At 38.0% G+C, this 24,684-nt stretch overlaps 1 protein-coding gene across 1 annotated transcript in view; it reads right to left on the reverse strand.

Moving 5' to 3' along the window:
* Window positions 1-24,684, reverse strand: part of grik3 (glutamate ionotropic receptor kainate type subunit 3) — a 248,163-nt gene that overhangs the window by 1,923 nt on the left and 221,556 nt on the right. Inside the window, exons 13-15 of the mRNA XM_056474801.1 lie at window positions 16,789-17,006; window positions 6,851-7,076; window positions 3,319-3,569 (exon numbers count right to left, since the gene is read on the reverse strand). Coding sequence (XP_056330776.1) covers window positions 3,319-3,569; window positions 6,851-7,076; window positions 16,789-17,006 — 695 coding nt within the window. The remainder of the gene's footprint in view (window positions 1-3,318; window positions 3,570-6,850; window positions 7,077-16,788; window positions 17,007-24,684) is intronic.

Here is a 24,684-nt window from a genome sequence, read left to right on the forward strand (position 1 = left end):
GTAACTTATTTAGTCTCCACTCCCTCGTCATGTTCTTTAACCTCATTGTTTGCACTACATATTTTCGTTTAGCTGTCTGTCATGTAACGATACTTCTGTGAACGCTTTCTTTGCCATTCCAGATGAGTTTATTAATACGTGATTTGAGTCATTGCCAGGGCCGGCGCATCCATAGAGACGACCTAGGTGGTCACCTAGGGCGGCAAAATAGAGAGGGCGGTGTCCGCGACACCTCCCTCGCCACCCGCGTCCTCAGCAGTTATATCCGTGCCTAGGGCGGCAGAATAGAGAGGGCGACGTCCGAGACACCTTCCTCACCACCCGCGTCCTCAGTTATATCCGTGACCAACCCCCCCAGTCATCACTTTGCTAACGGGTCACTTTTGTTTTCACCACCCACGTCCTCTGTTATATCCGCGACCAACCCCCCCAGTCCTCACTTTGCTAACGGGTCACTTTCGTTTTCACCACCCGCGTCCTCTGTTATATCCGCGACCAACCCCCCCAGTCTTCACTTTGCTAACGGGTCACTTTCGTTTTCACCACCCGCGTCCTCTGTTATATCCGCGACCAACCCCCAACCCCCCCCCAGTCCTCACTTTGCTAACGGGTCACTTTCGTTTTCACTTTCGGGTTGAGGGTGGCGTGATCACCCTTTGCCTAGAGCGGCAGTTCAGCTTGCTCCGGCCCTGGTCATTGCAGAGATGTATGGATGCAGTCCTCCAAGCTCATAGGAGTCATACACAATTCATTCTGTTTCCACTGCAGCAAGACTTTATATTCTATACTGGATATTATTTCTGTTCAGTGACAAGACTTTTGTCTAAGCAAATTCAGACCTTACTGTCCTAATTAAATAATTAAAAATCAATGACCAAGCGTGATCTAGAGGTCTTTGCCTTCCATGTAACCCACTTCTGATACCAAATGATCGAATAGAAGTTGTTACACAAATAATCTGACTTTAATACGATTAAGACAATACTCTGATTAAGAGTCTACCATGTAATCAGCGATTTTTAATGACCTTATTCTGACAAAAGTCATAATCGAACTGGAAAGAAAAACAAATGTAATCAAGACGTGGAGTATTCCTATTTTAGTGGCATTACTGAAGTGCAGTATAGTCATGTGAACACCGCAATCAAACTATTACCATCTCGTAGGGTTTCCACCGCATTCTGCAACAGGATGTTCCACACACAGACGGCTGTTTGACACTATTCTCTGCACCTACCGAGTCAGTAAAGGACCACAGACACCTGCCTTGTGAAATGCGGAGGTTTTCCCCATACGGCGTGCAGTATTAAATTCCATTAAAACAACACTCTTCCAGCAGTTCATACTCGCATCCAATATCTCGTTTGGCACAAGGGCATGCATGAAATGTTCCCGAAGGAAAGTGAAAGTGCCAAACTGCAGATAAAAATCGACTAATTGAGAATACTTCTATGATGTTTGATGGTGTGTTCCCCCCAGACGAGGACGAAGCATCAAGCATGAGTGATTTACATGTTAAGTCAATGCAAAGATGTACGGTGGCCGAGAGAGCTTAACACGCTGCGATTTAAGAAAGCACATGCAATTACAAAAAACACCCGCAAATAAAAAAAACGATCTTCATCAATTTGACAGCACACGTTTTCAAGAAATCAGTCAAGTTTGGTGAAGGAAAAGTCATGGTTTGGAGTTACATTCAGTATGGGGGCATGTCAGAGATCTGCAGAGTGGATGGCAACATCAACAGCCTGAGGTATCAGGACTTTTGTGCTGCCCATTACATTACAAACCACGGGAGAGGACAAACTCACTTTTAATACAACATACTGTAAAGCAGGGGTCACCAATCTCGGTCCAGGAGGGCCGGTGTCCCTGCAGGGTTTAGCTCCAACTTGCCTCAACACACCTGCCTTGGTGTTTCTAGCATACCTAGTAAGACCTTGATTACCTTGTTCAGGTGTGCTTGATTAGGGTTGGAGCTAAAATCTGCAGGACACCGGCCCTCCAGGAACAAGTTTGGTGACCCCTGCTGTAAAGTATATTTGTTACCATTTTTTATCTAAATGTTTGAATGATACATACTGTAAACTATATTACAAATAAACAAAAAGAGTGGTCTGTTTTCAGGACAAGGGGCAGTTTTTTGATTCAGTGCTTTCGTTTTAAATGTGTTCTTTAATGTCCTTTAAAACAGTTGACCAGAACAGCATCGTTCTCTCTGTTTCCTACTACGTCTTTGAATGTATGTTTTCCTTTCCTTCCTTTCTGACAAACGAATTGATGTTGAAGCCATTTCTAAAACAAAGCACCCCAAAACGGCCCTTTAAATAACTTCCATCATGCGGAGAAAAAGAACACAATTTTCCAGTTCAGTAGGGAATATAATTCATTGTGAGGTGTGATGTGTGATCAAAATATTCTCATTTTTTGAGGATGCTTTGGCACGATCAAAGCGGTTTAAATGTCAACCCCCAGCACTGGTATCTTATCTGTGAAATGTGTCTACATAAAAAAGGAAGTGATTTGCGATTTGCTTGCTATGCTTTTTGATGTTTGATCGCTTATTCATATCTTTACTCAAATAGTAGATCCTTTCTGTGATGTTATCAGGTGTGAATTACCACAGCTATGGTCTGCATGCTGAATTTCTTAGTTCATAGGGTGTCTTAAGCCCAATCCCAATTCTATTTCATACCCTTACACTATACCTACTCTTGAAACAGAGTGTGAAGGAGTAGGGATAGAAATATTCCTCCAAGAAATGGGACACCAATACTACACTACCTGTCAAAAGTCTTGTCGTTGATCCCAGTTGTAAGAGCAACAAATAATAACTTGACTTCTAGTTGATCATTTGGAAAACTGCCAAAAGGTTGATTTTTTTCTGATGAATCGTCTGTTGAACTGCATCCTAATCATCACTAATACTGCAGAAGACCTATTGCAGGGGTCACCAATCTCGGTCCAGGAGGGCCGGTGTCCCTGCAGGGTTTAGCTCCAACTTGCCTCAACACAGCTGCCTGGGTGTTTCAAATATACCTTGCAAAACCTTGATTAGCTTGTTCAGGTGTGTTTGATTAGGGTTGGAGCTAAAATCTGCAGGACGCCGGCCCTCCAGGAACAAGTTTGGTGACCCCTGACCTATTGGAACCCATATGGACCCAAGATTTCCATGCTAGAGTATTGTCTTAACTATATTAAAATCGGAGTAATGATGTCCATGCAAACTTACTCTGTGTTATTGCACAAAACAACACACCCCTAATAATTGTTCATTTAACAGTCAAGTGTGTAATTTCACCTTCCAATTAATCTCACCTGTTCACGCTCCGCGGTTTTCCGCAGCTTGTAGATGAACTCTCCTATAGCCACAAACACGGACAGCACCAGGCCAGACGCCAGCACAATGAAGATGCCGCCCAGGTTCTGGATGCCCATGGGCCCCGTCTCGTAGCGCTCGTCCTCCAGACAGCTGCTGCCGCTCCACCACTTCTCCTTCAGCATGTGCAGACGGCCGTCTTCCAGAATACCCAGGATAGCAATGGTAATTTTATCCCGGTACGGCGAGCCTGGAATAAATCCATTAAAAGATGAGAATCTTTCAACGCAATGTCAGGCACTGGAAAAGACTGTAATTAAACAAGAAAGAGGGCTGAGTTGTTCTTATTGGTCAAATTATCAATCCAATTAACTAATAATGTTGATAAAACTCAACTTTAAAATCTCTGAATTTGTATTAAATGGATTGGTGGACCCATTAGTACTCTTGTGAACTCTTGTTGTGGTCATTTTGCAGTTGCGTTTTTGATATTTGCAATGAACAGTTTTCGTATTTTGTGATTCACAAGTGTTTTCCATTTATTTATGGTTGTCAATTGCATTATGGGATGTTGATCTCGGCTCTGTCGACTTTTGATGTTGAAAATTCAACTCTACAGTTTAACAAAGTTGACATTTTAGTAGTTTGAAATAACGTATAAGGGATAATATATAGAGAAATAAGTCTGTAAAACAACTGAAAATGTACTGCAGTTTATTACAACGTTTTTGTAATGTAACATACAACACCAAATAAGACAATATATCACCTTAAACTATTAAAAATTGTGATAAAAGTCACATTTTTTTTTAACTTTTAATGGTTAAGGGCCTTATCATACACCCGGCGCAATACGTGTATGACACGATTTGTTGCTATTTTCAGACCAGCGCAACTGTAATTTTCACGTTTTGCACAATGTTGTCTAAATAGCAAATCCATTTGCACCACTTTGTGGACTCATGGGTGTGCTGGTCTAAAAAGGAGGTGTGTAAAAGCGCTTTGTTGGCATGTTGCTGTTTTGAGGAACTGAAATAGACTGCGCCATTGACCAACTAAAAGCTGCTCTAAAGTCCTGCGAAGAGCATGTTAGTTATGCATCTATGCAGGTCTAAACGTTTACACATTGCTGAATACACATAGGATGTACAGCAATACAAATATCTTTACATATGAAAACAATTAAAGGATTAAAATGTTATAAAAAGTATTGTTTTTTACATTAATATAAAAATCACTGCCTCCATGTCTTCAGTGGAGTGAGTTTAACACCGTTTCCATATTCACACATGTAAGGGAGTAAAGAGTCAAAAGTAAAGAGAAAGTAAAAAGGCCAAATAGAGGAGACTCGTTTTCCATTTCAAAAAATATTTTGAAGAGTCTGGAGTCTGAAATTCCATATATTATGATCAAATATTTTAGTTTTCAATCTAAATTGAACGCTTGAACATTCTGACACTGACTTCAAACTATAAAGAGCCCCTATTTTGGGTTTTTGATAATGAACTTCCATGCAGTGAGTAAGTGAAAGTGCATACACTGATGTGTTACAATTTTGAATTTAAAACAATTTAATATTTACAAAACCATAATTACAAATTATGTCTTTGATAACTGGAAAATAATATATGAACCTATCGGTTTACAATATACTGATGGCCTGTTTTTCTAGGCTTTATTGGTGATAATGGTGAGCAATGTTGGACCATTATTGCCCTTTTAGCATAAGTATAAGACAGAAGCTAGCCAGACAGTAATGTGTGAATTGTGGAGCGAGCTAAATCTAAAAAACATCAGTATTTTTTAGTAAGTGCTTTTTTTTTTTGCTTTTATTCTTGCCATAATAAAATATATATTTGTAGAATAACACATGTTCTGTTGTCAATGATATTTGAATAAACTTTGATAGGTAGAAGCAGGGGCGCTGCTAGACATAAAGCTCTACTGGGGCACCCCCCCTCCTAAAAAATAATAATAATAATGAATATATATATATATATATATATATATATATATATATATATATATATATATATATATATATATATATATATATATATATATATATATATATACATACATACATACATACATACATACTCTCACTCTCTCTATCTATCTATCTCTCTATCTATCTATCTGTTGTCTTAGACTTGACACATGGCAGAGAATTAGGTTTATTAAGTCTTTATTTCCCTGACTCCTCATCCCTCCTCATCACTCCTTTTTGCTTCATCCAAAAAATCTATCAGGATGCAAGCTTAGTAAGATCACCGTCATACTGTTTAAACTTTAGTTTTGTCGACTAGCTAAACAAAAAAGGCCGTTACGCCGGTATTACAACGCATGAGCGGCGCGTGACAAGCAAGTAGCCTGCTTTTTTGGCGCGCATGTTAACTACCGGGACTCACACCGCCAGAAGTGCAGCACGTGCGAGAGGAGAGTGGGTTCTCTGCACACACGCGGAGATGCGGCAGTTTGCTTTTGATTAAACTACACTGCTTTCAACAGCGTTGGTTCCGTTGCACAAAGAGAATAACATCTTTATTTCGGAATTACCACCTTCTAATAAATACACTTGCATATGAAGTAAATCATATCTCAATGCATTTACTGGGGCACTGGAGATTGTTACTGGGGCACGTGCCCCAGTATATTGGGTCTAGCGACGCCCTTGGGTAGAACTGTCCAAGATATGAACAAAAGCAAGTAATGCATTAAAGTCTGATTAAAAAAAAAAATCTTGAATGGTTATGAAAATCTTTATAATCATTAAAATAATTTATAAAAATAATAAAAACCCTACTGAAAAAAACAGCTTAAACCAGCCTAGGCTGGTTGGGTGGTTTTAGCTGGTTGACCAGCCTGGTTTTAGAGGGGTTTTGGCCACTTTCAGGCTAGTTTCCAGCCATTTCCAGCCTGGTCTTAGCTGGTCAGGCTGGAAAATGACCAGCTAAAACCAGCTTGACCACCTTGCCAGACTGGAAGCCCAGCCAAAACCAGCTATGTCCAGCTTAAACCAGGCTGGTCAAGCTGGTTTTAGCTGGATTTAGCTGGTCATTTTCCAGCCTGACCAGCTAAGACCAAGCTGGAAATGGCCAAAACCCCTCTAAAACCAGGCTGGTCAACCAGCTAAAACCAGCCAACCAGCCTAGGCTGGTTTAAGCTGGATTTTTCAGCAGGGAATAATTAGCTTAAAATCTTGAATGATATCAATGATATGACGTATTTCCGGAAACTTTCTACTTCTCGGTTTATCCGTCTGACTTTACGGTCAGTTTCTTTTGAACGCCCCCTGTCGTTTGAAAGAATATCACAACGGCGAACGTGGCAAGTATAAAAGCCTCGTCCCTTTCGCGAGGTATGTGATGCGGCGCCAGGCAAAAGTATAAATCCAGCTTCAACCTGACCTTATTAGGGGATGAGCAAACCTTACTAAAATGTGTAAATAAAATCATCCAAATTAGTCACTAAATCAAAAAGGTACAAATTGCCTTGAGATTGTGTTGTATTTAACAATGTCGATTATACCTTTGGGGGTGCCGATGCCATAACCTTTACTATCGATGATGCCGCCGACCTGTGTGAGATTGCAGTTCCTGCGCGTCACATACTCGATGGTTGTTGATTCCATTAGCAGAGCGTAGTCTGATTTCAACACTCTCTGAATCCCGTCTTCAATGGACTTGACAAACGATGTGCTCTGTCTGCTGCTCATAAAAGCCCACATCTTCTCAAACGTCGACACTCGGGATTTCTGAAAGAGAGAAGCATTTTTTCTGTTAATCTAAAAGTGTTTTTTGCATGTTTTTGGACACCACTTTGTCACCGGGTAACTGCAATATACAGATTCTGAAGGGTTTAAAAGGAAAGCTAAAAGCTATCAATAGTAAACTAGGCTCGTTGGAGGAATGAGCCTGCGGCGGCTTTTTAGCAAAAGTGAAATGATGCTGCTTCTTGCATTTGCATGACACTGTCAAAATTGAAATCTCTAGTTAGTGGTGCTAAAAATGCACTTAGTGTTTATCCAAAACAGATGCATTAGATTCTGGGCAACACATCATTATGCTGGTTGTGGTACACACAAAAAAAGACGGGAAAAAAAAAAGACGAGTAGCACTAATGTTCTGTTGCATTTAAAAATGTTGTACCACTTTCACTAAACTCTACCTAAATCCTACTGAAAGTGTTAGCGAATGTGGGGATAAAAATGGATTTTCTGAAGCTAACATCACATTTTAACTTGCTTCTATGAGTTTTTTTTTTATCTTATATCATAACTTCTTTTTTTTGTCCAATGTGTCCTACTAAACAACTTTACTATATCATAAATGCCAAACATGTTTGTGATGACACCAGCTAAAATGCACTAGTTAAGATATTAGAAGCCATCGTACGGTGTTTTGAGGTATTTGAGGTATATATATATGGTGTGTGTATATATATATGCATACACACACACATACACACACACACACACATATATATATATATATATATTTAGGTTTACTTTGCTCTACAAGTCATTTCAAATAAAATAAAATAAGCTGACTTAAAAAAATCAAGTAAGTTAAATACAGTGAGTTCAACTAATATATTGCCGTGGACATATACAGTTAAAGTCAGAATTATTAGCCCTCCTTGATTATTAGCCCCCGTTTATTTTTTCCCCAATTTCTGTTTAACGGAGAGCAGATTTTTTCAACACATTTCTAAACATAGAAATTTAGAACATGAACCAATCGCTCACTTATTTAAAGGCTGATCATCTTGTTTAATCCCAACCCTTTTCGCAGATCTGTACTATAGAATTTTGCATTCTCAAACTCTAGTGTGACCGCAGATTTAATTTGAGGGTATTTACATCCAAATCAAGTGAACGCTGTAGGAATTACAACAGTTTGCATTTGTGCCTCCCACTTGTTAAGGGTCCAAAAGCAATAGGACAATTGGCTTCTAAGCTGTTTCATGGCCAACTTTTAAGATGAGATCCAAAGAGCTATATATATATATATATATATATATATATATATATATATAGGCCACACACACACACACATACATATATATATATATATATATATATATATATATATATATATATATATATATATATATATATATATATATATATATATATATATATATTTATATATATATATATATATATATATATATTTATATATATATATATATATATATATATATATATATATATATATATATATATATATATATATATATATATATATATATATATATATATATATATATATATATATATATATATGTATATATATATATATATATATATATATGAAAATAAACAAAAGGTCTTGGTGGTCTTCTGCATCTGGTGTTCATTCCAGCTTAAAAGTGAAATACAGGTACATGTATGTTTTTAGATTTTTTGTAATTGATAAAGTTGTTTAGAAACATCTGTTCAATGCCCCTATGTTGATCAATACAGTGTTGTAGCCTAGTCCTTCAACAACCAGGCTGAATTCTGAAAGAAATTATGTTGCACAAGGGAAGATTCATGAGCTGACATCTTCATGCCCTTGATTAAGACACTTAACCTCAGGTTACTCCAGCGGGACTGAACCTTTAATAAATGTACTGTGTGTTGCTTTGGATAGAAGTGTCTGTTAAACACTTGCTGTTAAAGCAGAAACAATTCTCCATTTGCTTACAGTATTTTGTGCAAAGTAAACAACTGGGTCTGCGTGCTAATTTCAACCCATTTTGGATTGATGGATGGATGGATGGATGGATTAGATAGATAGATAGATAGATAGATAGATAGACAGACAGACAGACAGACAGACAGACAGACAGACAGACAGATAGATAGATAGATAGATAGATAGATAGATAGATAGATAGATAGATAGATAGATAGATAGATAGATAGATAGATAGATAGATAGATAGATAGCTATCATGTTAACATGGAGCCAAATCTCTGAGGAATATTTCTAGTACCTTGTTGAATCTATGCCTAGAAGGATTTAGGCAGTTCTGAAGTTAAAAGGTGGTCCAACCCGGTACTAGTAAGGTGTACCTAATAAAGTGGCCGGTGAGTGTGTATTTTTATAATTAACTTTTACTGCTCATTATCATTATTGATTTATGTCTCTTTTTTATTCATTTTATAAGTATATATTTGCCATTTGTAGTGTATTTTACTGTATTTATTAGCCTCCCCATAGCCCATACAACACCCCATCTACACCACACCACTCCCAATTGTGATGTAACTCTGTGTTTTCTCTATTGTCCAACAGTAAATCACACAGAATGCATACTGTAATCCAGTCCACACCATATGCTGAAATAAGGAGCTTTTCTTCCTCAGATTCTTGGCTCCATTACAGTGACACTTTCCAGCCTCACACCGCGGTACGCTGGTGCCGCTGCTGTTCTCTTAACCTTGAGCACCTGTTATTGTTCCTCCCCCTTCAAACGCTATTTTCCCTGGTGTCTCTCAAAATAATTGAAAGTGGCTGTGAATTGGCTTCAACGTTGGACTGCACAAGAATGAATAAGCAACTGGAGTGATACAGCTGACACTTCCTAGATTAAACTCTGTGTACATTGCGCGCACAGGATTATTGCAGTTATAATGCTGCCGTCACCACAGCTGAACTGGGTTTACTGTACGCAACAGCAGCATGGTGGACTGAATACTAACCTACCACCTACAGTACTACTGAATACTTTTAAAGGTGACATCGGATGCCATTTTCGCTTTTGTTGATTTGCTGGTGTTCAGTTGGGTTTCTGCTGTGTCTGCAGCTCAGATAAGTTGAAAAGAAAGTACTCAGCTAATTTTAATTTATTCATTCATTAATTTTCTTTCGGCTTAGTCCCTGAATACCAGGGGTCGCCACAACGGAATGAACCGCCAATTATTATCTATGTTTCACACTGAGGATGCCCATCCAGCTGCAACCCAGTAATGGGAAACACCCATACACTCTCACAGTCACACATGCTCATACACTATAGCAAATTTAGCTTGTCCAATTCACCAATAGCGCATGTGTTTGGATTGTGGGGGCACGCCAACATGGGGAGAACACGCAAACTCCACACAGAAATGCCAACTGGCCCAGCCGGTACTTGAACCAGCGACCTTCTTGCTGTGAGGCGACAGTCCTAACCACCAAGCCACCATGTCGCTGCTAGTTTTTTATTTAATTATTTATTATCAGTATAATACTTATTCACAAGTGCCCGCCTTCAAACAAACTATAGACTCCGCCCTCTATTACCACAGCCATTTGTGATCCAGCTGAGAGAGGGGCGTGGTCAACAGCTGCTCATTCGCATTTAAAGTACAGATGAAATCAAAACTAAGCATGTTGATTTTGTCTGCTCACATTGATAGTTTTGTGGTGAACAATTCATCTGTGCACGTCATTAGAGAAAAACTCAATTGTTTGCCGTTGTAATCTGTAATTTAAATCTGAAAATGCACTTCTTGTTTGTTTTCAGTTGAATTCTCAGATTAGGTCTGTCTGAGGTGTTGGGTGTGGCTAACATATTTAACCACGCCCCTTCAGCTGTCAGCTTTGACAACAAACATAAATGGTGAGCATGAGGAATCTGTTAGGTTGTAATAACTCTCGCCAAAATCTTTCTGAATGAAATGCCTACTTTACCACATCCAGTCATTATTGCTTTTATTACTTTGAATAATAATAATAATAATAATAATAATAATAATAATAATAATAATAATAATAGTTATGTTTGATGTTTTCTTTGTCTATTTTTTTTCACCCTCCTCTCTGCTTGCTTAGTTCTCAGGTTTCTTATTGGTTTACTATTCTGTCCATCATCATTATGACGGTGACGGTTCCACCAATCCCAGGACGAGCCGCAAGGATTTAAAGCCCCGACAGACCAGTGTGTGGTGTGCGCTCTGCCTCGGCGTACCATTGGTGCTCCACGCAATTTGATTGTGCTATGCTTCGGCTGTTTAGTGATTTATCTCAGTTTACTGTGGTAATTCGAGTTTGCTTGTTGAACTTCGTTGGCTTTAAGTAACATAATGTGATGGTTGTTGAGTGATTCTAAACTAAGCTTTGACCGTCTTATCCGGTTTGTTTTAGTTTTGATTGTTTTGTTAGATTAGTTTGAGTGTTTTGCCAGTTGTGTATTTTGAGTTTTGTAGCTTTAATTAGTTTAGTTCGGGTGTCGTATACACTGAAGATCTCGGTTTTTATTTGTATTTATTTTTGACGCCTAGTTTAGACTTTAGTTTTAAGGATTGTTATGTTTAGTTAATTTCTTTGATTTGGCTTACACTCGTTTTTGTTTAAAGATAATTAAAAATGTTTATTTCTTTTTTCCTCTCCCATTACTGCTACATAATTTTTAACTACTGAGTAAAAAGCTTAAATAGAGAATTCATTTTTGACTCATCCTTGATCTGTCGCACACATTACACCTGTCTCACTTAAATGTTACAGCATCCCACTAAAACATCTTAAAAACGTAACATTTAATAATATTAATAATAACAACAACAACAATAGGCGGTTCATTCTGCTGTGGCGACCGCTGGTTAATAAAGGGACTAAGCCCAAAAAAAAAAAATGAATGAATAAATGAATAATAATAATAACAATAGGCGGTTCATTCTGCTGTGGCCACCCCTGATTAATAAAGGGACTAAGCCAAAAAGAAAATGAATGAATGAATAAATGAATTATAATAATAATAATAATAAAAATGTTTATAATAAAAATAAAAATTAACCTAGCTAAGCCTTTAAATGTCACTTTAAGCGGAATACTACACTGTAAAAATGGCTGTGACTTCAATGGTAAAAAAACTGTAAAGATACTACGGTAAAAATCCGTAACCTGATTAACAGTATGTTTCCTTAATATATACGGCGAATAACCGTAAATTGACTTTCCCAAAATTCCCTGCATGGCACATCACTTTTTATACGTTTTGTTGACATTACTATAGATCTTTATAGTTGCTTCCCCATCAGTGATGTACATTAGAGGTTTATGTTACATCTAATGTTGATAAACAATGTTTATTTCATGACTTTAATTTTATGCGTATTGCCATACTGGTGTTTAGTAGCTGTGTGAATGACACTGAGCACCTTCTATACACTGATACACTCTTCTGCTTGTGGGAAAAGTTGTTTGTGATGAGCATCGGTTCATTATGTAACCTTCTCATCACCACCTGGCTGTGTTAAAGTGTCTATCTGTGCAACAAAAGATGTGTAGGTGTTGATAATTCAAAATACAGACATATAACATCTATAAATTAATGAAATACGGTAGTTTACCGTAATAATTAGATAGTGCTTTTACAGTTTGAATGGTATTTTTAACAGTGAAAAACTGGCAACCACAGCTGCCGTTTTTTTACCGTAAATTTTACAGATTTATTTTTTTACTCTGCAGTGTCTCGAAATATTATTTACTGTCTTCATGACAAAGATAAAATAAATCAGTTATTAAAAATGAGTTATTAAATATATTATGTTTAGAAATGTGTTTAGAAACTGCTCTACATTAAACAGAAATTGGAGGAAAATATACAGGGGAGATAATAATTCAGGAGGGCTAATAATTCTGACTATTGAGCGTTCTTATAAAGAAATTTTATTCTGATTCAGAAGTGGAACCGACTCTGTGTGTGCGTACGTGTGTGTGAACAATTCATCTGTGCACGTCATTAGAGAAAAACTCAATTGTTTGCCCTTGTAATCTGTAATTGAAACCTGAAAATGCACTTCTTGTTTGTTTTCAGTTGAATTCTCAGATTAGGTCTGTCTGAGGTGTTGGGTGTGGCTAACATATTTAACCACGCCCCTTCAGCTGTCAGCTTTGACAACAAAAAGAAATGGCGAGCAGGAGGAATCTGTTAGGTTGTAATAACTCTCGCCAAACCCTTTCCCCCATCTTTCTGAATGAAATGCCTACTTTACCACATCCAGTCATTATTGCTTTTATTATTTTGAATAATAATAATAATAATAATAATAATAATAATAATAATAATAATAATAGTTATGTTTAATGTTTTCTTTGTCTATTTTTTTTCACCCTTCGGCGCAATAGCCTAGTGGTTAGCGCGTCGACATATGGTGCAGTAGCACGTCACGAGTTCGAATCCCGGCTCGAGAACATTACCCTACCCCCCTCTCTCTCTCCAACTTCGCTTCCTGTCCTAAATACTGTCCTATCTAATAAAGGCAAAATAGCCAAAAAATAAATCTTTAAAAAAAAAAAGATGTGTAGGTGTTGATAATTTAAAATACAGACATAAATCATCTATAAATGAATGAAATACGGTAGTTTACCGTAATAATTAGATATTGCTTTTACAGTTTGAATGGTATTTTTAACAGTGAAAAACTGGCAACCACAGCTGCCGTTTTTTTACCGTAAATTTTACAGATTTATTTTTTTATTCTGCAGTGTCTCGAAATATTATTTACTGTCTTCATGACAAAGATCAAAGAAATCAGTTATTAAAAATGAGTTATTAAATATATTATGTTTAGAAATATGTTGAAAAAATCTGCTCTACATTAAACAGAAATTAGAGGAAAATATACAGGGGAGATAATAATTCATGAGGGCTAATAATTCTGACTATTGAGCGTTCTTATAAAGAAATGTTATTCTGATTCAGAAGTGGAACCGATTCTGTGTGTGCGTACGTGTGTGTGGTTTGCTGTCTCAGGATAATGAAACTTTAACATCACGATTAGCGCTCAGTTTAAATGGCATTTCATGGTTTTTTAAAGGAGGTCACGTCAGAAACCGTAGCTAATCGTGGATAATTGTTGGCTCAATTCCGTGAAACATTTAAAGTGACCCAAGAAAATGAACAAGTGCGAGTGCTCTTTGATTACTCCTGATAAAATGTTAAATTAACATTTGCCGTTCCAGGTCCTCTCGCTGAAATACCACAGCTGAAGATTGAGAAAACACGCCGAACTGAAGGTGCTCAGCCAGTGACAGCTTGATATTTTAATTGCGCGCACCTGTTTTTGCAATCTTCATTTCTAATGCTGCAATCATATACTTCAGATGGAAAAAGGATGCACAATCAGATGAACAATGTGGACTAAATGTCACAGTCTTATTCATTAAATCTCGTATTCATTAAAATGCATACATTTTTAAAAATAACTGAGATTTAAAAGGACTGAAGGTAGATTTGAGAAACGTTTTTTAAGCCACACCAGTGTCAATCAAGCGAACTTGCAACAGCAGTGGACTTACTGTGCTTGCACGTGTTACTGATTACAACAATTTATTTTTTTAAATACTGTAGAACTATGTAGACATTTCGAAATAAATGTACAGCACATAGAGGTAATATATATTCACTATCTATTTTGGTGAGAGCAACGTTTAGATATTCAAATATGTGGTCCTCAAAATATACAAACAAATAGGTAGCAGTGGTGAGAAAAAAGCAGTTCAGAAAGCATCTAATCAGAGCAATATGGAAATGTTTGCATATATATATATATATATATATATATATATATATATATATATATATATATATATATATATATATATATATATACACACATATACACTCATTGGCCACTTTATTAGGTACACCTGTCCAACTGCTCGTTAACACAAATTTCTAATCAGCCAATCACATGGCAATGCATTTAGACATGGTCAAGACGATCTGCTGCTGTTCAAATGGAGCATCAGAAAGGGGAAGAAAGGTTATTTAAGTGACTTTGAACATAGCATGGTTGTTGGTGCCAAACAAGCTGGTCTGAGTATTTCAGAAACTGTTGATCTACTGAGATTTTCATGCACAACCATCTCGAGGGTTTACAGAGAATGGTCAGACAAAGAGAAAATCCAGTCCAATGAGCGGCAGTTCTGTGGGCGCAAATTTCTTGTTGATGCCAGAGGTCAGAAGAGAATGGCCAGACTGGTTCCAGCTGATATAAAGGCAACAGTAACTCAAATAACCACTCGTTACAACCGAAGTCTGCAGAAGAGCATCTCTGAACACACAGCACGTCCAACCTTGAGGCAGATGTGCTACAGCAGCAGAAGATCACACAGAGTGCCACTCCTGTCAGCTAAGAACAGGAAACTGAGGCTACAATTCACACAGGCTCATCAAAATTGGACAATAGAAGATCGGAAAAATGTTACCTGGTCTGATGAGTCTCAATTTCTGCTGCGACATTCGGATGGTAGGGTCAGAATTTGGCATCAACAACATAAAAACATGGATTTTTTATGACAGTTTTAATAGTCTGAATGATATATCGCCTGGTAAAAGGCAATTTAGGAACATATCAGGCAATTTAGTTTGAGTTTGAGTTGAATCTAGTTGATCATGTTTCAAGCTAAAATTTGTAACAAAGTGGATCTCGCTAGCCGGATTTAAAGATCCTACATAGAAATACAATCATTCTAAATGAGATTTTAAGTCAGCAACACTTTATTTTGATGGTCCATCTGAGTATTAGTAGACTGTCTGCTTAATATCTGCTGATACTGCTCCTTCAACAGACATTTCACTGACTATAAGAAAGTACATGTAAACTTACACTAACCCTAACCTGTCTACTTATAATCTAATGAGAATTAGTTGGCATGTAGATGCAATGTAACTTAAATTCAACAAACGGACCATCAAAATAAAGTGTGACGCTTAAGTCTGATTATAAGCTGCTCTAACGTTGGCAACACTTCATGACTAATATATGGGAATTCTCACATATAGCCTCTTTTGAAACACAAACAAAAGCGAAAAGGATAAAGAGAGCTTTAAAAGAAGGTAATTTATAGAACAAATGTATTAAAAAATAACAGCATCTGCAGTAAAAAAGCTTATATTTTACAAAAAGCTATGAATATTCAGTAACTGCTTAAAGATCCCTTCATTTTACGTCAGTCAAAATCCTGCTCTATCTTTCAGCGCTCAGAATCTGAGAGTGAAAACTCAAAGCCTTGTAAAAAAGTAAAACCCTGCAGGCAAAAGTTGAAACTTTGGAATATATATATATATATATATATATAATAAAAATCATTATGAAGAAGACTTCAAACATGGAGGAGAAGTGAGAGCGCGGGAGAATTTGCTTTTACAGTGGGAATTAAGATCTAACTGGAAAAGCTTAAAAAAACTCTTTTGTGGAATTGTATTGATTCTCTCTCTCTCTCTCTCTCTCTCTCTCTCTTTCTCTCTCTCTATGCACTACTCCAGAATATAAAAGTTAGTCTTTTTTTGAAAAGTTAGCTGAAGCTGTCTATCAAAAAAAAAAAAAAAAAATCTTCTGTTTTAGCATTCTGCACTTGTTCTGGTGACAAAAAAGCCACGCTTCAAGCTTCAAGGAATAAATAACGTCAAATGCATCATAAATAGTGAATGTAACCTCAGTGAACCGTGTCAGAATTACAGACCTTCATAAAATCTTGAGCATTTACCTTAAAGAAGGACATGGTTGCTCCGTCTTTGACTACGCCGTACTCTATTTTGGTCTGTTTGGCCAGGTCATCGGCCGAGTCCACGGGCGAATCCATCCTCTCCACGGTGAGGAAGGCTGCCAGGTTGGCTGTGTAGGAGGAGATGATGATGAGGGTGAAGAACCACCAGATTCCTCCGATGATTCGGGTCGAGAGAGCTTTAGGCATCAGTTCTGAACCTGCACAGAGATGAGATGCATCATCAACCGGTTACATAATGTTTTTAGCCTGAAAAGTGTACATAAAGAATTATAAGCCCCCTTGTATATTTTTTTCCCCCCAGTTTCTGTAACTGATTTCTTTTATCTTTGTCATGATGACTACATAATATTTGACTAGATTTTTATCAAGATGCTAGTATTCAGCTTGGAGTAACATTTAAAGGCTTATCTAGGTTAATTAGGCTAGTCAACAGTGGTTTGTTCTGTAGACAATCAAGAAAGAAAATATTGCTTAAGGGGGATAATAATATTGATAAAATAAAATGGTTTAAAAACGTTTAAAACAGCTAAACAAATAAGACTTTTTCCAAAAGAAAAAAAAATTATTGCTCCGATAAACTTAATTTGCAAAACGTGAAAACAAAATAAAATAAAATCACAGGAGGGTAAATAATTTAGACCTCAACTGTATGCTGTATATCATCATTAGTTTATTTTAAACGCAAGATTATTTTAGTAAATGAAAACTAAAACTAGCATCTAAACATTTAAAAAATATATATAAAAATACAAAAACTATTTTCGTTAACTCAGATAAAAAAAAAAAAATCCTATTTAATGAAAAAGTAGAAGTAAACAAAACTTACAAAGGTCTTAAAAACTAACTGGGATTAAAATCATAATTAGCATACATAATAATCAAAATTATGAAACACTCATTATGTTAAATATTCATAATTTCGGAGTCGTGGCCATCTGCCTGTCATACTGAGCAGACCAAAGACGGTTGCGCCACAATATGGCGACAGAGACTGCATTATAAGTCCTTCAGGGAAAAAAAAACTCAGCATTTTCTTTTCGTATTTAAAACTACAGCTGAACAAATCATTATAAAACAGATAAGTGACATTCTAAATCGATCTCTCTCTTTTGTATGTTGTAGTGCTGTATTTATCCCATAGTAATCTGCTAGTGTTTGCTTTGCTTTTGTTTTTTCGGGTTTAATTATTGTGATCTGCTGATTACAACAAAGAAATACTGGGAAACCTCTGTAGACTGATGGCATTTCATGCTGTTCAGCCTTATAATCTTAAAAATGTGAGCAAAATCATTTGTTTTGTCAGAACAGACATTACGCTAGAGAATCATTCAAATACTAGCTCTAAAGGGATGTTGGTGAATTAGTAACGGCTTCTGCTGTTTGGACATCAGCTGTAGATGTGAATGAATGACGGAAGAAAGTAGTTCCTCATACAAAAGGATTTTTATACTGTCCATGTATGATTTTCTTTTTTTTTTTACACACGATTATGCTGTCGAACTGTTGTTTAAACGCAATATCACACCCGTAGTAGTGTGATATGGCTGTACATCGTCACTCGCGGGACACTAAGGAATTTGGTCAGGTGATTGACTTGGCCATTACATAACATTCCAATCCTTTCCCTTCAAAAACTCTTTGGTTGCTTTTGCAGTATGCTTTGGGTCATTCTCCATCTGCACTGTCAAGCGCAGTCCAATGAGTTCTGAAGCCTTTGGCTTAATATGAGCAGAAAATATTGCCTGAAACAATTCAGAATTCATCCTGCTGCTTTTGTCAGCATCACATCATCAATAAATATAAGAGAACCAGTTCCATTGACAGCCATACATGCCCACGCCATGCCACTACTACTACCATGCTTCACTGCTAAGGATCATGAGCAGTTCATCTCTTCCCATCACTCTGGTACAAGTTGATCTTGATCTCATCTGTCCATAGGATGTTGTTCCAGCACCATGAAGGCTTTTTAGAACTCTTATCTAGCCTTCCTGTGTTTAAGGCTCACCAATGGTTTACATCTTGTGGTGAACCCTCTGTATTCACTCTGGTGTTGTCTTCTCTTGATTTTTGACTCTGACACACATACACCTACCTCCTGGAGAGTGCTCTTGATCTGGCAAACTGTTGTTAAGGGTGTTTTCTTCACCAGGTAAAGAATTCTTTGGTCGTCCTCCACAGTTGTTTCCGTGGTCTTTCGGGTCTTTTGGTGTTGCTGAGTTCACTGCTGTGTTCTTTCTTTTTAAGAATGCTCCAAACAGTTGTTATGGCAACGCTTGGTGTTTTGCTATCTCTCTGATGAGTTTGTTTTGTTTTTTCACCCTAATGATGGCTTGCTTAACTGATAGCCACAGCTCTTTGGATCTCATCTTGAGAGTTGACAGTAACAGATTCCAAATGCAAATAGCACACTTGAAATGAACTCTGGACCTTTTATCTGCTCATTGTAATTGGGATAATGAGGGAATAACACACACCCGGCCATGAAACATCTTAAAAGCAATTGTCCAATTACTTTGGACCCTTAACAAGTGGGAGGCACATATGCAAACTGTTGTAATTCCTACAGTGTTCACCTGATTTGGATATAAATACCCTCAAATTAAAGCTGACAGTCTGGAGTTAAAGCACATCCTATTCGTTTCATTTCAAATCCATTGTGTTGGTTTATACAGCCAAAAATGTTAGAATTGTGTCGATGTCCAAATATTCATGGACCTAAATGTATATAATATATTTTATAGCCTTTTTTGCCTTTTTGCATTGATAATGCAGCACATAGTAATTTTCATGTCTAAATTGTGCTAATAAAATAGAGCCTAAAAAAAAACAAAACTTTTTAAAACCTTCAAAAACATGCATATAAAACAAACACACACACTGTTTAAAATGATACTGCAAAATACTTTTCTTGGACAAGCGTTCTAAAGTTTGAGTTCATTCTTGAGCCTGCTTGCTCATCTCAAATACACAGAGACTCAAACCAAACAAACAGAGATGATGGACAAACAGAGCTCTCTCAGGACACAAACCACTGAACGATGCAATGGAAAGTTTGAAAACTGACACACACACACATACACACACACACACACACACACACACACACACACACACGCACACACACACACACACACACACACTCAGGATTGGCTAAAATACAAACACAGTTGACAAGCATTTTTTTTAAAATACAATCCTTTTGCCACAACACTCAGAATCAAACCTGCTCTCCTGTGATTGGCTCTTTGGCCCGCAGCATGTTCCTTTATCACGTTTCAGTGTGCACGCTATTAAAGAAATGCTGATGTCATGACAAACAACCAGCTGACAGATTTTCCAGCCCGACGCTGAAGCTAAACATCTGCTTATCGCTCTGTAAAAGTAAGGGTAGGCAAAGTTGCTAAACTGCAGGTTATTCTCGGTGGGTTTTGCTTCGGAGTGATATTAATTATGATGACCTGCTTTTCCCTGTCCTGCTATTTCTTTCGGCGGCGCCCGGCCCGACTTCAAGCATTTCCCAATGAGAATAATTACCTGCACTTAACATTCCCACCTTCTTCTCGTAAAGAAGAAAGTCACAGCGCCGGAGGCTAGTGTTCAGTATTCAGCCTGTTACTTAGCCTTTTCACTATCAGTGTGCGCAAGGAAGCAATAATGTTTTAAATAATAGCATGACAAAGAAATCAAGATATGGACTGGGCAAAACTGGGCAAATTGATAAAAGCACAGCGGGAGCTAAATTAGTCAATTATAAACAGAAATAGTGATTAGTTTGTTTGTTTGTTTATTCCTCTTTTGATGCTCACTTGCTCTGAATACACACAGACAACAGATCACAGAATGTTGAACATTAGTTTGGGATGGACGTCCTCACACGTATAAACCAATGAGAGCTTTTCTAATTGGCCTAATGCTGGATTTACATCAAATGAGGAGCACTGCGATACTCGATCTAGCTTATTCACAGGATTTTTTTTTGTACACTCAAACTGAATTACACGAAAGACCCAAAATTGAAGCAAATGCATGCGTTTACGGTAAATGCATCAAACATTCCACACCATTTGTATCACCTGGTGGATATTCGCCTATATTCCACCGTTTTGTATGTACAGTTGAAGTCAGAATTATTAGCCCACCTGAATTATTAGCCCCCCTTATTTATTCTTCCCCCAATTTCTGTTTAATGGAGATAAGATTTTTTTTCAACACAGTTAAACACATGTCAAGACGCTTCTATACATCTTAAAGTGGCACTTAAAGGCTGAACTAGGTTAATTGGGTTAACTAAGCAGGTTAGGGTAATTAGGCAAGTTACTGTATAACTGTTCGTTCTGTAGTCAGTCGAAAAAAAAATTACTTAAAGGGGCTAATAATTTTGACCCTAAAAGGGTTTCTAAAAATTTTATAACTGCTTTTATTCTAGTCGAAATAAAAGAAATAAGACATATGCTGCAGACCAGTGTTTCCCAACCCTGTTCCTGAAGGCACACCAACAGTCCACATTTTCAACCTCTCCCTAATCAAACACACCTGAATCAACTCATCGGAACATTAGAAGAGGCTCCAAAACCTGGGTCAGATAAGAGAAACACCGAAAATATGTACTGTTAGTGTGCCTCCAGGAACAGGGTTGGGAAAACACTGCTGTAGACTATGAGTGCCTAAATTTTTGTATGAAGTGCCAAAATCCAAATATTATTGATAGCCATGGGCCGAAGATAAATATACCAAAACTATTTTACATTAAAGTTGCCATGGGTAATTTCCTAATTTATTAGTAATATTAGTAATATTTAATAATAAATAGAAAACATCACTTTGAATCGTATTACAGTATACCGTTTTTAATTATATTACATAATCACATTTATAACACAGTGGAGTTCAATGCTGAATACACTAGTCAAGCAGAATCTGCCTTTGCCTTGATTTTGTTCACCAAAGTCCTCTCTTTGTCAGGTGACAGTATGCACATTTTACACCAAACTAAACCCACTTGACACTGATTAAATTGAAATGTTTAAATTCAGTTTGCTTTTTCGTAGCTTAACAATTAAATAAACAAATAAAACGTTTACAATTTGAAGTGACAATCTCTTTGCCCTCTCTTCTCAAATGGGATCATGGGCCAAATCAAAGGTTATTATGGGCCAACTTTGGCCTGTGGGTCCTAGATTGGGCATCGCTGCTGTAGACAGTGATCTTGCGCAAAAGATCACGGCCCCTAGCGTTTGTCGCTAGAGCACCTCTTGAGGTCAGAGGAGTGAGGTTTACCTGCATAGCACTTTGCTAGCAGGCCTCCGCTACACTCTCCCCTCTAAATCTCACTCCCATCCCACACGAGCCACCAGTAAACCACCAGTCCTACTGCACCCAACCCGCTCCGAGCTGGGCCTGAACCGGCGATTCTTTGTATGGGATTGGTTGCTCTAACAAGGAGGCTAAAGACTACAGCCCCTAGCATCTGTCGCCAGAGCACATTTAGAGGTCAAATTAGTGAGGTTTACCTGCACAGCACTTCCCTAACTGGCCTCCGCTACACTCACCCCCCTAAACCTCACTCCCATCTGGGTCATGGCACCAATGTAACCCCTCTGGTCCTACACCACCCAACCCACTCCGAGCTGGGATCGAACCGGTGATTCTTTGTATAGGAGTCGGTTGCTCTAACAAGGAGTCTAAAGACCACGGCCCCTAGCATCTGTTGTCAGAGGTCAGAGGAGTTAGGTTTACCTGCATATCACCTTGCTAGCAGGCTTCCACTACACTCACCCCTCTAAACCTAGCGTTTGCCCCTAGCGTTTGTCACTAGAGCACCTTTAGAGGTCAAAGGAGTGAGGTTTACCTGCATAGCACTCTGCTAGCTGGCCTCCGTTACACTCACCCCCCTAAACCTCACTCTCATCCCGGACGTGCCCCCACATGTAACCCACCGTTCCTACTCCACTCAACCTGCTCCGAGCTAGGATCGAACTGGCGATTCTTTGTATAGAATTCGGTTGCTCTAACAAGGAGGCTAAAGACCATGGCCCTTAGCATCTGTCGCTAGAGCACCTTTAGAGGTCAGAGGAGTGAGGTCTACCAGCACAGTACTTCGCTAGCTGGCTACATTCACACTAAGACACTGCTTTATTCAAGAGATGTTGTTCTCCAAATGACATCACCGTGAAAATCCTCTTCAGAAAACCTTTAGCCGAATTCCACAAACAAACTCTTGTCTTTATTTCCAACCCCATCTAATGCTGTTGATGCTTTCACAGCATTTAAACTCCAAATTACAGCTAAAGCATAAATCCTTACCAATCATTCATGCAACTGGAATTAGTAAAGAGACGCCTTTGCGAGTCAACAGAGACTTCCAGTTCCAGCCAACCAACCGGCACACAAACTGCATGGCTGCTAGTTTCACTTGGCTGTTTCAAAATTGACAGGTATCGCATACATATCAGTGAAGATTTCATGCGTAATGAAATGTGCAGCAGATTTGCGCTCCCCGTGAGCAAAGATCCACCGCGGGCACAGGAAGAGACTTTTTCTATTTGTCTCCTTACGTGAGGTAAAACATTTCCATTACTCCCTGGCCTGCTTTATTATGCCGTTTGGTTTGGAGGGTATCGTTCGCTAATGTGTGCCTGTGAGGGGTGTGAAAACAGCTTCAACCCCTGCGTGTCTTTAATAGCTTCCTCCATCTAATTCTGTGAGGCGGCACCTCAGCACTGAGCCAAAGGAAAAATATTTAAAATGGTATTAAGGGAAATAATATTTGAGAGAGAGAGAGAGAGAGAGAGAGAGAGAGAGAGAGAGAGAGAGAGAGAGAGAGAGAGAGAGAGAGAGAGAGAGAGAGAGAGAGAGAGAGAGTGCCATTTACTTTGGTGTTATGCTAAGATAAAACTCTGATTAGGGATGGAAATCGCTTCTTGTTTAAAACCAGTTCCGTTAAAGGACTAAAACACTGGAACCAAATGATTTGGGCATGACGTTAACGTTGTTTGAAAGTTTGTATTTCAAGTTTATTGTAGTTTAACACTTTTAAATTACTTTATGTTGATACTTTTTTAAATTCGCTTTTAACTAATGGATTTTTAGTAAGTACAGTATATTATTTTATTTTATCCGCCACTGAGACTGCAGCTCTGCACAAGACGTTTGGCCAGCGGAGAAATTAAAATGGTCATGCCCAACTGAGCCTGGTTTCTCTCAAGGTTTTTTTTCTTCACTTCCGCCTTTAGTGAAGTTTTTTTTCCCTCTCCGCTGTCGCCACTGGCTTGCATGGCTCGGGATCTGTAGAGCTGCGCATCGTTGGATTTGCTCTTCAATATTTGGACTCTCAGTAGTGATTATTAAACCACACTGAACTGAGCTCAACTGAACTGAACTTAAACACTACAAACTGAACTAAACTGTTCCTATTTACTGTGACCCTTTATGTGAAGCTGCTTTGACACAATCTACATTGTATAAGCGCTATACAAATAAAGGTGAATTGAATTGAAATTTGTCGTAGGCTATGTGTAACAACATCTTTACCTGTTTAAGTTAATTTGGATGCTTTGGTTTCCCATTCTTGGGTTGCGGCTGGAAAGGCATCCATTGCATAAAACATATGTTGGAGGTTCATTTAGTATAGAATATAAAGTCATGCTGCAGTGGAAAAAGAATGAATATTGTGTATGACTCCCGTGAGTTTGGAGGACTGCATCCATACATCTCTGCAATGACTCAAATCACTTAATAAAGTCATCTGGAATGGCAAAGAAAGCAGTCTTGCAAATCAATCAAGATCCTTTGCCTTCTTCTCCAATGCCTCCTCCTTCATCTTACCCCAATAATACTCAATAATGCTCATGTCTGGTGACTGGGCTGGCCAAT

Source organism: Danio aesculapii, chromosome 16 (genome assembly GCF_903798145.1).
Source record: "Danio aesculapii chromosome 16, fDanAes4.1, whole genome shotgun sequence".
In the NCBI taxonomy this organism is placed as follows: domain Eukaryota; kingdom Metazoa; phylum Chordata; class Actinopteri; order Cypriniformes; family Danionidae; genus Danio; species Danio aesculapii.